Source organism: Crassostrea angulata, chromosome 6, assembly GCF_025612915.1.
Source record: "Crassostrea angulata isolate pt1a10 chromosome 6, ASM2561291v2, whole genome shotgun sequence".
NCBI classification, from domain to species: domain Eukaryota; kingdom Metazoa; phylum Mollusca; class Bivalvia; order Ostreida; family Ostreidae; genus Magallana; species Magallana angulata.
In genome coordinates, this window is record NC_069116.1 from 23,139,556 (window position 1) to 23,154,531 (window position 14,976).

General features: G+C 32.4%; 2 protein-coding genes and 1 long non-coding RNA gene across 3 annotated transcripts in view; 1 reads left to right on the forward strand and 2 right to left on the reverse strand.

Moving 5' to 3' along the window:
* The window catches only part of LOC128187771 (pleckstrin homology domain-containing family B member 2-like), a 167,261-nt gene that overhangs the window by 103,764 nt on the left and 48,521 nt on the right, over positions 1-14,976 (forward strand). The window lies entirely within an intron of this gene.
* LOC128187779 (uncharacterized) lies at positions 225-3,531 on the reverse strand. Its single transcript, XR_008244085.1, has 3 exons — positions 3,371-3,531; positions 2,110-2,393; positions 225-1,385 (listed from the first exon to the last, which is right to left on the reverse strand). It is a non-coding gene; the product is annotated as an uncharacterized LOC128187779 (long non-coding RNA).
* On the reverse strand, positions 6,922-14,954 carry LOC128187774 (transmembrane protein 231-like). Its single transcript, XM_052858347.1, has 7 exons — positions 14,796-14,954; positions 13,456-13,622; positions 10,286-10,414; positions 9,809-9,952; positions 8,913-8,994; positions 8,102-8,207; positions 6,922-7,620 (listed from the first exon to the last, which is right to left on the reverse strand). Exons 1-7 carry the CDS (start codon positions 14,932-14,934, stop codon positions 7,455-7,457), a joined length of 933 nt encoding a protein of 310 aa, XP_052714307.1. The 5' UTR covers positions 14,935-14,954; the 3' UTR covers positions 6,922-7,454.

Here is a 14,976-nt window from a genome sequence, read left to right on the forward strand (position 1 = left end):
ACGTGCTATCATAACTTATGAACCTAACTCCGTCACACGCATGATATATGATACGCCAGGGAATGTAGACACATTAAGAGTTAAGTTTAAACTCAACTTGTATCTAGACCAAGTTAAAATAAGGAAAATCGGTGTATACAATTTAAATTGTATTTAATTCCATCAAAGTGAAATGATCGCCAGAATTAAATCAAAGTACTGAAAGTACTGATAGGCGGAAGCATGATTGCAGGTTGTCAATGTCATAGTGTTATTATAACTTTTTTCTTTTTAAGAATTAGTTTGAGAACATAAAACACTATTCTAATATGTCAATTAAGGTATATACATGTAGTAAATGTGGAAATACTCTGTTACTGCACCAGATTAGTCTGGATCATGCCTTAAATAAAGATTCGATGAGAAGAGCAATTTAAACATCAAAACATTTATTTGGTGAAGTACATTTGTATAACAGTTGATACTTATATGCAAGCTGAAATTACAGATATACATTTTCATTTCTTATGCCGATTTATTAAAAATGTTCACTTTGACATCAAAATGATGAAAGAATATTATAGTATTAGAATTTAGTAAACTGAACTTCTGAAACTGTAGTATTTTATTCTTAACAATAATGTTTCACAAAAATGCAGAAGTTATATTTGTACATCATTTGATTACAGTATTTTACAGAAGTAGTATGTGTGTCACTTTGCTTACCTGAGAAGCAATAGCCATTGAGAAATCAGCTTCATAGAATAATACACAAAATATCTGGACAATGTGTTGTAAAAAAAAAGGTATTTAACAAAGATTTTTAGATGTTTTCTTAATATATTCTCAAGTTTAACAGTAACAGGGTGATTTCAAAGTCATTTTATTTGTGGAGAATTGCAGACCTCTAATTGATCCACAGATTGCAGTTCATATATTTTGTTGACAAATGTTTAAAACTTAAAAAGAATGTATTTACTTACTGTACTGTATACCAAACATATTTTACAAAGATTAAACATATATGCAAATGTTGAGAATTAAAATACAATGTAAAAGCCCAGTAATTTATGGATAACTATATATTGATATTCAATAATGTACAAATTATGTGTCCTTTACAATTGCTCCATGTTGTACTGTCAAATCACAGGTCTCTAGTATTGAAGACATTTGAACTTTTAACTTTTAAGTTTTTATTTTAATACTAATGGAATCTTCAAGAGAACTTCCACCATTACAGAACATAGACTTTCAAAGAATCCCTTTATGGCTGCATGCTGTAATGGTGTTTTTGGAAAGCGTGTAATCCTGGGGTGTGCCATTTGTGGAACAACAATTTCAATTCACTAGTGTTGTCTTGCATCCATTATACCAATGAAAACTGTCTTTTTCAGCAGGATATTCTAAAATGTGTTGATGAAAAATGAATAATGGATATGTTATCAAGCAATATTTCATTACAATATACTTGACCTCCAATAAAGAAAATATGGATTTTAAAAAAAATTAATCTATAAAATATTTTGAATTTATATGTGTTTTACCTTAAATAATTTATTTTCAAAAGTAGACATGTATTTTGCAAATAAAGGATGAGATATATAAAAAGATCACACAATATGAATTATCAATAATTGTAAGGTTATTTTGGTATATTACATACATGTACAAGTAATGGAAAATAAAGTGATTGAACTGTAAATGAAAGTTTAATGTTTTTTCTCCAAAATTCTTCAGTTTTAAATTGCATTTAGTACAAGAATATTTACTATATTATTAAAGATATGACAACAAGATATCTGTGAGTCAATGCTCACTAGTGATACCCCTGCTCTGATGTGTATACAAAAAAGCATAGTTAACATTACATGTAATGGGAAGTTGACATCAAATATTTTGAAAAATTAATCCTACCGAATGGCATGCCTTAACAAAGACTGAGTTAAAATTTCAAGCATCTGCGATTGTTGCTGAGATATCTTTGACAAAATTTGTGATATAGACAAACAGACATACAAGGGTAAAATAATATACCCCCTCTCCTTCCGAGCATGGGTATAATTAGTTCATACTTAAACAAGAAAACCACGGGGAATATCGTATTTAAATTTAGTTGTATTTACTAACCTTGAAAATGGTGTTAAGGCCATTAAGATGAGGATTCCAGCATATTTCAGATGCCCTGCTTCCATTTAGAAGTTGCAAACGTGCAATGTTTGTCCCTCTTTAAAAGTGCTGAACTGGGAAGCCAACACCGCATTTTTATAGCATCCATCTTTTTCTTTATTTTGCTTGAATTTAGCCGTGCACCCAAATTTACCAACTCTCCCCTTCACCAGAGATGAAGAATGATGTTGGGCTCTCATTGTCTCCTCTTGTCAGTTAATGTTAATCAGTTTCTTGACATTCATCTGAAAGAACATATACATATAGAACAAATAGATATATGTAAGGTTATTATCTATAATCATTGTCAGGTATATAATTGAGTCTTTTTGGAATTGCAATTAATCATGAACATGGTGGATCAAAGATATAATGGTATATAGCCCAAGTTCTCATGAATTGGAAATTTTAAAATTTAAAAACAAAAGATGCAGTCATCAAAATTATCATATAAATTATGATGTAGAGAAATTTCCATAGGAAATTTTAGTCACTCTCATTATAGAGTAATGATAAGGTAATTATGAGATACAAGTAAATACAGTAGGTTAAAGGATAAATCATATTAATTTTTTTTTAAATGTTCAATTGAATATCTTTGCAATAGCCTATCTGAAATATTCATTATATCAACCATGAATTGTATCTTGTATGATACTTAAAAGCTATATTTGAGATATTTTTAGAGAAAATTCATTTGCATTATTCATGAGTCATTTTTAAACCAAGCTGAATATGGTATTTTTTTATAAGCAAAATGAATGAACCCTATATCATACAGCGCAGTTCGTAACATATTATAAAATCACCATATGAACATATAGATCTGCAAAGATGTCACAAAATATTAAAGGTTTAAAAAAAGGAAATGTTATCTTCCTTTATATTCGATTCCATTGTGCTAAATTTTAATCTTTAAAGATATCCTGTAGGCCTCGCCTTGTACAGTATTCATAACAAAAGACCGACGTTTCAGAATTATCGATGAATGCCTAACACAAACAATATAAATTCTTTCATAAAATTTATGTACTTATCAGAGATTTCTTTGATTCTAACCCCCGCTTTTATATTGTGACATGTCTCCTCCGCACGTCACAATATACAAGCGGGGATTAAGAACGTACCAGCTCCTCGATCAAGATTATTGTAACATGAAAATCTAAAATGATGAGGCAAACGTTTATACAATGAGAAATAATACATTAATTACCTAACTTACCTTACGTATGTCGAAGATGGACAGTCACTGGTTGTTCTCAACGTGCGTTTGTTGACAAAAATTTTTACACTGCATAACGTTATGCAGTATTGTCTGAGATTACTACGCGAAACGTTGGTATGTTTACAAATAATTTATAAGCATTGTATCATTCTAATAATCTTTTTAAATAGATTTATACACACCCTTGTTTTTTTTTTTTTATATAAAAGGCATTCATTACCTGTTTCCCTATCAATTTTTCCTTCTGTACTCATAAACACGCAATTTCAAATTGAACTATTTTTCCCTCGGAATTTCATCTACAGGCATCAGACTCCGTGCTTATCCCTTGTTTATGTCGCATACCATCGCAAGAGTTATCGTTCGTTCCTGTACTATCAAAAACGTAAATCTGCCACTTGCTATCTTTGCTATAGGCATTTTCAATGGATAATTAAAAGCGATGAAGTAAAAATTTAGAGACATACCTCAGTTCTATTATCAGAAACGATGTTTAAACGGGGGTGGAACAGTGGGGGGGGGGGTATAGAGTTGTGTGCCCTTAGTTTAAATAACATCCGATAGTTTACCATGAAAAAGGGCAGGAATTTGACCTATGACGTAGAAGGTCATGAAAGCAATTGCAATAGGCGCTTCCGCCTAAAAATGGGTCATTGTACCAACAATCACAATGACCTTTTTAGAATGTATGGAAGTCATTTGATTTCTATGCATGATGAATAACATGTTTTTAAAAGAAAATTATATAAACTTTAATGAAATTTTGTGGATCGTTAAAATATGCCACCGTTAAGTATCCAATTTAATTAAAATTAGACGTGCTGAATCCGCGCTACACAGCCCACGGGTTCTTGAGGACGGGACCACCCCCCCCCCCCCCCCCCCAATATTTACACCACCACCACCACCCCCTATATAAATTTGGTTGAAATCTGCCCAGTGGCTCTGGAGAAGAAGAAGAAAATGTGAAAAGTTTACAACGACAACGCCGCCGACAACGACAACGCCAACGCCGACGACAGACAACGGACAAATTTTGATCAGAAAAGCCCACATGAGCTTTCAGCTCAGGTGAGCTAAAAATGTAGTGATATTGTTATGTCGTGATTGAATAACGTTTTTTTTCCTTTTCTTTTCTTGCTTGAATAAATGTGATTAAATCTTGAATGCCAAGGAAGGTATTGTAACATTGAAACTTTTATTACCACCCACGATATACCCAAAATTTACAAAATTCCAAAATCCCGAATTGTTTCCTCATTACATTGTTCACCATGTATCCTTTAATCTATTTACTGTTTAGACAAGATGTTAGTGTAGAGAGCATGCTGCGTCAACACTACACATGTACAATATAAAAAAAATATACATAATATTATTCCAATGAAATAACCACCTTTTTATTCAAACTCTTTTAAAATTTGACTTATTGTAATTAGTATTTTTCAGAAATGTTTGCACACTAAGAATTTGATCTAGATGTATTTACTTTACGTTCTTTTCTTCCCTCAAAGAACTTGAAGTCTGAACAAGTTTGTGATATATCGATATTGGGACTATGTCAAAGTCTCTCCTGGGCATGAGTATTTGATTTTGCCATACTTTTTTTTACTAAATTCAATGTTTTTCAGCTTCATGATTTCTAAGCAGATTTTTTTGAAAGTCGAAAATACATTAGTATCCACGGTTAAAACGTGTTCGAACACAAAGTTGATATGGATACTGATCTGCCATATAAACATGATGTATATGTTTGTGTAACCATACAAAAGCAAGCCCTATACTTATAATATTTAACTTATTTAAATAAAATATGCTACTTTAAATTTCAATGTAGATTTTTGGTAATATTTATTATAAATATTATTATCAATTGCATGTAATCATACACAATTTGATACAACTAAGTGGACAATGAGTTTTGAATATTCTCTGGAAATAGGTTGGAGAACACATGTGACAATAGTCTCAACATACGTGTTTTTAATTTGTCGGTCAAAACGTAGATTATAAATTTTAAGAAAAATTCAAGGATCTTGCATTACAAAAAGCAAAACAAAGACTTGAAGCATGCATATATCACAATTTTTCCCTAACGTCGGTAAAACTTCGTTAATTTCATACTGTAGAGTAAATTATACTTCTCAAAAAGACCAGGCTGAAGCTAGCAGCCACTAAGCCCGTAGAAGCTAGCATCCAATAAGGAAATTCATCAGAGTACTGGGAGTACTCGAACTGAAAATTATATTTTACTTTATTATCTGCATATTTTAATTAATATCAAGAAGATTTATGCATTAATAATTTTTTTGAGCATGGACAACCCCGGAGGCAGTAAAGCTTGCCTGGAAAAAATATTATTGCGTTTGTGTCTAATGAATTCAATTGAATATTGGTATTTGTCTATTCTTATGCATGAAAATTGATCTCCAAGTCTGGTTACTTTACTCCAAAAATAACATGCATCAAAAATCATAAAAATCCTCGTATTATTACAAAAATGGGACGGTCAGACCTCTTACATTGTGATTTTATTCTCATAAAAAAATTACCCTCAATCGAAAACCAGAAAGCTAGAAATCCAAAGATGAATTGGGATTATTTTGTGTCAGCCATGTTTTTAGCAGTTCACAATGATATAGGGGTGAAAAGTGGTTCATTATCTACCTTATCTTTGAAGTGTGCATCAAACGAATACCAGGGCAGTGCAGAGGACCTATAGGGCTACTATTTCCCGGTTTCAAATTTGGGCTGTAGGGGTACCACCAAGTGGCTCCCAGGGGTTCTGGCTCATTTCAGGGGTTTATATCTGACTTAAGTTTGATCACAATAACTTGGAAACACTAGAATTAGGTAGAGGGCCTCAGGAGGTATTCATTATAAGCGTTAGAGGGCACCTTTGACCCCTGCAAGGGCCCAGTTAGCTCACCTGAACTTTGCACTTTTTAGCAGTTCACAATGATATAGGGGTGAAATGCTAAAAATTTTCAAAGTGAGTTGATTTGGTCCCAAATTTAACGCACTTTGAAAATTTTTTTCAAAGTGCGTAATTTTTTCAAAGTGCTTTGCCACATGCGTTGTTATGTATTTGAAAATTTGAAATATACTGTAAATGTTTTATAATGCAACTATAGCATCTGCAATGTCATTCTATTTCATAGCTGCAGATTTTTTTCAGACCAGGAGCTACAGTCCTGCAGCTATCTATTTCAGTTCATTAAAACTAAGGTACTAAAGGTACAGGATTTGGTGATCTGCTATTTAATAGGGTTGTAACTTTTTGCACCATCTTATTCATCTTCTTTCATTGTAATTTATCATATGTTGTAATACTTTAAAAAATATTACCCAGTTACCAACTGACCAACATGGCGTCCTTGTGTGCATTTTGCTACACCAGCTTCAAAAGCAATTAAAGTAGCCATAAAATCAGTAATCATTGCAATCCATCCATGGTTATTTTAAGCGTTTTCAATTATCACAGCACCTATTTTTCTATTACAGAAGAGATCACAAATTGACTTCATCCTATCATGACTACCACTAACCATGTTGTATGATAATTTTATTACAAAAATGACCATTAAAATATTTACAACTGTCTTACTATAAAAAATTCAATAAATAAAAATATCACTCACTCAAATCACGTTCTATGGTTACATGTTCATGTATACCGACAACCATACAGATGCTGAGACAAATGTAGCACAAGTTTACATTATCTACATGTAGATGTATAACATTACATGTACTTACATGAAAACACTTTGATATGCATATGGTATCTTTCTCTCATAATTAAAAGTTTGCATAGTTATCTACAGTGAAACTCCACAGTAACAGATCATAAAGAATTTGCAATTCTTCTAATATCAGTAAGATAGAGAATGTCCGAGCAGCAATTATCATCTGTAGTCTTTGACAGCTTCACCAACAAACATGATTCAGTTCACTAGCCACACTTCCTTAAACTTCCATTCCTAAGCCTTCAGTCCTGAGCATAATATCAAACAGTGTCCCTATTCATTCTCTACTGATATCCTGCAGTTATTGATCACTAGGTCTAGTCCTGTCTACATCAGGACATCTTTTCCCTTTTCCATGGCTTTTCCACTATGGTCGTCACAAGCTGGTTTTGGAAGATGAAGATCTTGATCCTGTCAAACACATAAAGGAATACAAGAAGAACAGACACGTACTGCACCCAGCCCCACTTGATCATATACCAGAATCCTGGGTAATAGCTAACAACAGTTAAGGTCACAGAATCATAAAATGAAAAAAGAATTATATTTTCGTTCAATAAACACGCTTTCAGCTCAGGTGAGCTAAAAAAACAAAATAAAACACAAAGTCATGCAGATTGATGCATTTTAGGTGCAAGTCATTGTCTTGTAGGCAAAAAAAGTTTATTTTAGTATAAAATAATGCTCTTAGACAATCAAATACATGAAGTATAATACCGTGTAATCAAAGTTGAATCCACAATACATTTGGCAAGAGGCATTTTACAATGCAAAGCCAAAATAGTGCAGTGTATTGCCTTTTCTACACGGTAAGAGTTGAACTGATTATCAAGCATCTGATGAATAAATCTGCTTGCATATGAAATGTGTGTGCTGTCTATAGTACCGGTATAAGACATGTATGCTGTCAATGATATAACATATAAAGATGTGTATGCTATCTATACTATAATGACATGAGTGATTGTGAGAAGGATACAGAATCATCTGTTCTGTGTAGGTGATGTTGCTGCTGATGACAAATGGCTGGCCCGCCCCTCGCCCACTCCTCCACAGTGAATAGGGTGCATTTAACTGGGTCGTCACTGAAATTAACCAAAACATTATCAATAAAGCAAAATAAATGAATGATGATAGTGCTCAGAAAAGGTAGGTAATTGACTTGCACTCATCTTCCTAAGTCAAGAGTTTCTTATCCGCACCACTCTATATAAACCTTAGACAAAGTTTGACAGGGTAAAAAACCCAGTTCTCTTGTTGGTCTCATTAAAGTTTGCATGATCCAATAAGAAACATTGCTTTAAGCATTATTGTTAATTGTGCATTGATCAATGTTGAGCCGTTGTCAAATGTATTTGAAACAGGCTAGTAAGTAATTGACTTTAATACTGCTATCGTATTTTAGCAAGAGTGAAACCATCTTTTCAAAATCTGATTACTACAAACAACTTATTCATAATAGCAGCCTTATTGCTATAGTTTTTCTGTTTAATTAGCAGTTTCTAATTGGTCAGAACAAGAGTTCACAAAACTTAAAAATTTGTACTCTCAATAGATGGCACAATGTTATGTCTGTTTGGTCAAGGATTTATGTAGAGCGGAGCAGATCAGAAACTCTTGATCTGGAAGATGACTTGCAGAGATTGTGAGATTAATGGTTTCTTTAAAAACAAGTTGTCAATTTTTAGCATATTTTGTCAAATTTTTCTAATACAAAGATCTCCAATTCAAATACGGAACCAAACATTCTCATATGTGTTGATGATATGAGGCAAAAAATATATTCTTACCATTTCTTTCTGTGTAAGTTTTAAAGATGTTTGCTAGATCATAGTCTTCTGCATACACACTTGTAGAATCAATGATTGAACCCTGCAAGATAAATATTCTTTTTATATCTTCCGATCTCATCTACAAATACTTGTACCGGTAATAATCATTCTACACTCTAGTATTTCACAGAAATGTAATTGAAATACTCTGTTATTAAACCTCAGGCCTTATTAAAATTGATATACATACAAATACATCATATATGCACTTTTAAGGAAAATGGCTGAATTAAATCTTTAAGCAAAGAATTAAAAAATATGAACTATAATTTCCATAAGCATATTCAAATTCAAATAAAAGAAAGTAACAGAATTTTAAAACTTGAGCATTTTTTAAAAGAAAAACGATACTCTCTTATCAAAATCCTTGTCACAATTTCCTTAATTTTGAAGATTCATCAAAAGTTCATTGAAGGCAAATGCGTATGCAACACTGTTATTTTGTGGAATTAAGAACACTCATGTGTGGAGTAACATCACCCCTTCTTTTAAAAAAAATCTACCAGATCTCTCCTTGGAACAAAAATTTGGTATCTAGTCATACATATATCTATAAGGGCAAAATAATAGATTCCAGTGATTTATCAATTATCTTTTCTTTGTTGTTGTTGCTGCTCTTCTGCTTTGTAAACATACTATACAGGAAAATTAATTTACAGGTATATATATCAAATCTCCTTTATCTTAAACATCAGAACAAAAAAAAATCAACATGAATTGTGCATTTTCATTAGTTACCAGTATTTGTTTCCTTATTTTTTTCGCAGGAGGAGAGTGTGTGGTGGTTTACTTGGTTGTTTTATAATTATCTATAATAAACCATAATTTCAGAGCAAAGAATTTATTTAACTTACGCTGTATCTTAAATCCTGGCCTCTGTGTCCTATGGGTTGTTTCTGTCTCATATTCAGTTCACCATAAACATCCAGTCTGGCTCCAGGTTTTGGGGACTCATAATTGATGTATGCCATGGATTCCATCCCAAAAGATGAAAATCTCTAAAAAAAAAAAAAAAAAAAAAAAAAAAATGAATAGTCAGGCCTCACTGAAATTTTCTTTGCTAGAACATGTGAAAGGTGAAAGCTGAAAATTCAATCTATTTCATTAGATGGTCTGAAAATTGAGATTTTGATACCAACTTTCTTAATTATCAAAGAAAGAATGTTTATATAACTTATTCGTTACAGTAAATGCCTTTTCCTTTATTAAGAAATATTTATCTTGCATATTTATTATTCGATTTCAAAGCAGCCCACTGGATTAAATTAATCCTGTTGAATTTTTATTGTCTATAATCTTAAACTGCTATGTCCACTGTAAAGTGTACGTACATGCAAAGTGTAGTCAAAAAAGAGGAGAAGCTTTGCTCCAACAACTTTTTCAGATCCTAAAAGAGGCATCTCAAGTTTGAATTCTAGTCCATCAGCTTTCCCATCACCATTCTCATCTGGTTCTCTTGACTATTTAAATAAAATAGCTCATAATGAAGAGAGAAAAATATCATAAGACATTGAATTGATATCAACTATTTCAGAAATATGTGACAGCCAGAGCAAAAAAATTGCAAAAAAAAAAACAAGAGGCCCAGGGGCCACATCGCTCACCTGAGCAACAATTGCCTTAATTCTGATCAAATTAGCATTACAGTATCAAAATATATTGACAACTGAGTACAGTAGATCTTGCTAAAAAAAATTGAAAATCTGCCAATTTTTATCAACCTCGTATTTTTTGGTAAATACCAAGCCCCTTTTGTTGTTGTACCTGTAAGAAGATTTTTCTCTATTCCTATATACCCCCCCCCCCCATTTCATGGCCCCATTTTCTCTAGGGAATCATGGTTTCATCAGACTTAAATCTGCATAACCTTTGCTTTCACACTAAGTACTGAGTTTTGAACTGAACACTTTCCCAGAATAGTTTTAAAGATTTTCTCTTTATATTCCTATGTAAAAATTCAAACCGCCATCACGGTCCCGCCCTACCACTAATGACTGTGATTTTGCAAACTTGAATTTACACTACCCAAGGATGCCTCTACACATGTTAAAACCCTTTCTGGCCAAAAATTCTTTAAAAAGAAGATTTTAAAGATTTTCTCTATATATTCCTAAGTAAAAATTCATCCCCCATTGTGGCCTCACCCTACCCCTGGACTATTATTTAAACAAACTTGAATCTATATGATCTGGGGATGCTTCCACTCAAATATGGCCTTTCCATGCCTAATAGTTTTGAGGAGAAGACTTTTAAAGATTTTCTCTATCTATAAAAATTCATCCCCCATTGTGACCCGCCCTACCCCCAGGGACCATGATTTGAACAAACTTGAATCTACACTTCCTAAGGATGGTTACATGCCAATTTGAGATTTCTTGGCCAAATATTTTTGAGAAGAAGATTTTTAAAAGATTTCCTCTATATATTCCTATATAAAACTTGATCCCCCAATTGTGGCCCCACCCTATCCCCGGGGACCATGATTTGAACAACCTTGAATCTATACTTTCTGAGGATGCTTCCACTAAAATTTGAGCTTTTCTGGCCTAATAGTTTTTGAGAAGAAGATTTTTAAAGATTTTCTCAATATATTCCTATGTAAAACTTGATCCCCCAATTGTGGCCCCACCCTACCCATGGGAACTATGATTTGACAAACTTGAATCTACACTACCTGAGGATGCTTCCATTTTAATTTGAGCTTTCCTGGCCTAATAGTTTTTGAGAAGAAGATTTTTAAAGATTTTCTCTATATATTCTTATGTAAAACATGATCCCCCTTTTGTGGCCCCACCCTACCCCAGGTGACCATGATTTGAACAAACTTGAATCTACACTTTCTGAGGATGCTTCCACTCAAATTTGAGCTTTCCTGGCCTAATAGTTTTTGAGAAGAAGACTGGCTCAGGTGAGCTAAAAAGGTTAAGTTTACAATACAATAAGTTTCTGGAAGAAGAGACTTTGAAAATGTTCTTAATAAATATTGACATTTTTTTTTACTTTTTTAATCTTTAGTTTTTAAGATCTGTGTACAAACATAGAATTGTGAGCAAATCTCTGTATCTTGCTTATAATTCGAAGCTTAACACTCAAATATGGTTAGTAAATAGAAATTGTACACAATAATGAATTAAAACACAAGAAACATGCACTATAACAAATAAAGAACACAATTTATTTTTTCGAAATGAATCATTTATATACATGTACATGTATATACCTACATATTTCCGACAGCGATATCAAACTCTATTTAAACTGAATAAACTCGAGAAAAAGCCGAGCATCTCAACAAAACCTATTGCATTAATCTACCATTACGCAAAATATAATGCCGAATTACCGATAGAATGAATTGTATTTCAGTACTTTTTTGATACATCAGATTTTGTCTCTGTTTGATTTGATACGTAAAAATCACGAAATACAGACGATAGTTCCCAGGTTACAAAGCATAAATAATGAAAACGAAACGAAAATCAGAACAAGCTAACACCAACGTCATGTGTGAAAACTTTCAACGCGTTGAAATATTTAGCCTCAATTTACTACACAAAATCGGCACAAATATATTTTGCATGTTTCAAAAATTTCCCATCATTCGCGAACTGTTGCACAACAAGCAAATTCATCATAGTCAGATCGACCCTTTTTCGTATAATGTCATGGCTGCTTTAAACAAAGAACCTCGTTTTAGATGTATGGAATACGAGACTTGGTAAAATGGGTACGCAAACCCGGGCCGTGGCAAAATAAAAGCCGGGGCAGATCGGCAATCGTCAATTCCAAATACGCATTATTTTGCAGCAATATTTACAGCAAATACAAATATACTGGTCCATCATATATCCTGAAATTTTAATGAGATTGGCAGATTAATAACTGCCAATCTTTTGTTTTGCCCAGGCCAAGTCTTGTCTACCCATTTTACCGGATGCCGAATCCGAAGCTATTAAACTGATTGAAACACGCCTTTCCTTTATTATTATTTTCGTAATAACTCAGATTTGAAACAGAATTAGACCTTAATTTTTGCAATTTATATTTTCCTTCCCATAAGGATAATTTATGCTAAACTACGTTGAATTGGAATCAGTAGTTCTTGAGAAGAAGATTTTTTAAAATGCACCCCCCTTTTTCTACAGTTTCAAGGTTTTCTCAGCTTTGAATACAGATCGGACTTTTATTTCTGCAATTTATATTCGCCCTCCCATAAGGATGCTTTGTGCCAAATTTGGTTGAAATTGGATAAGCGGTTTTAGAGAAGAAGTTCAAAATGTAAAAAGTTTACAGACGGACAGACAGACGGACGGACGGACGGACGACGGACAAAAAGTGATCAGAATAGCTCACTTGAGCTTTCAGCTCAGGTGAGCTAACAACAAAGAATGAATAAAGATCAATCTAAAAGAAATCAAATTTTTGGTTTCTGGATTTTGTAAAATTATTGACATACCGGTATATGAATTAATCAATCAAATTCAATAATCAAATTCAATACCTGAATGAGTGGTATTCTGATATTTTGCTGCTGAAGCTGGTTGTATCTTTGATATGTACTGTAGGTGATAAAACTCCCTTCCTGCTCTAGTTCAAGAACCACAAGAAACTGTTTCTTAAAATGGACAGTTGGAACTTCTCTATAGAATTCTTCTTTCTTCCAGAACCCTAAAATATGTGTATATGGATTGTTTACTACTAAATACAATATGTCCAATCAAAAAAGAAAATTATTACAATTCATCAGGAAAACTGTATGAATAAACTTGAATCTTGAATCTAAAGCAGGGTGACAGAAAGCGAGACAGGCTAACCAGACACTGAGAGTGAAAACTTAAATGGGAGTGATTGTGAAAGTGAATCAGTTGGAGAGTGAAAGTGAATTCAAGTTTTTCTGAATTAAAACAAAATGATTTATATGAAAGTTAGAATGTGTATAGAATAATAGAAAAGGAAATAAAATTTGGAAATACATGTTAACTCTTGAATATATTTTTTATATATATATATATATATATATATCCAAATCACAAAAGTATTTTCTCAGTGTCCGGTAAAAATATAATAAAAGAAAAAAAGCAACACTAACTGCAGTTAGTGTTGCTTTTTTTCTTTTATTATATATATATATATATATATATATATATATATATATATATATATATATATATATATATATATATATATATATATATATATATATATATATATATATATATATATATATATATATATATATATACACTTTTTAAATAATATTTTAAAACATAAATAAATTACATTATGCCTGTATGCACACATGTACAACACAACATCACTTATAGCAGGGACGTCTATACTAACGGGTACTGAAAACCTAAAATTAATTGCATGAATTTATTCTGAACGGATCTGACACTCATAGAACATACTCCAGACTAGTACATTATACTATGTGACATTACTTTAAATGACTGTAGAAACATTTGTTTTTCTGAAACTCTACTGGCGTGCGACCAGTTCTCGCCGAGTACCATTTCTCGCCAGTACATTGTGACATCATTTTTCGTCTATAATTTTATGGTACTCGGCGAGAACTGGTCGCACGCCAGTAGTCTAAGTATAGATGCAAGTTATAGTTGTGAATACCATATCTGACAGGAATCTGAATGTAAATTAATCTATAAACTCAGATACTTTTCTTATTTTTTATATTAATTGTATATTCTATCAAATTCGAAACACTTTAATGTAAAATCACGGTTGTGAGTGATATTAATGTTAAGAACATCATGTTCATGCATGTCCAATTCAATCAAATCAAAACAATTCATTTGCTATGTTGTTGTAAAAATCACTCACCATAACTTCTATAAACAACGAAAAGTGGCGGAATGAAAACGAGGAATAAAATACAAAATGTCAATAGCGAAGCCTTTGTGCATATATGGGTCTTATAACGTCGGAGTTCTGGGTGGGCAAACACTTCGTATACCGCCATTTTTAAACAAAGTAGTATCGCAGCAAAAAAATTTTATAGTCG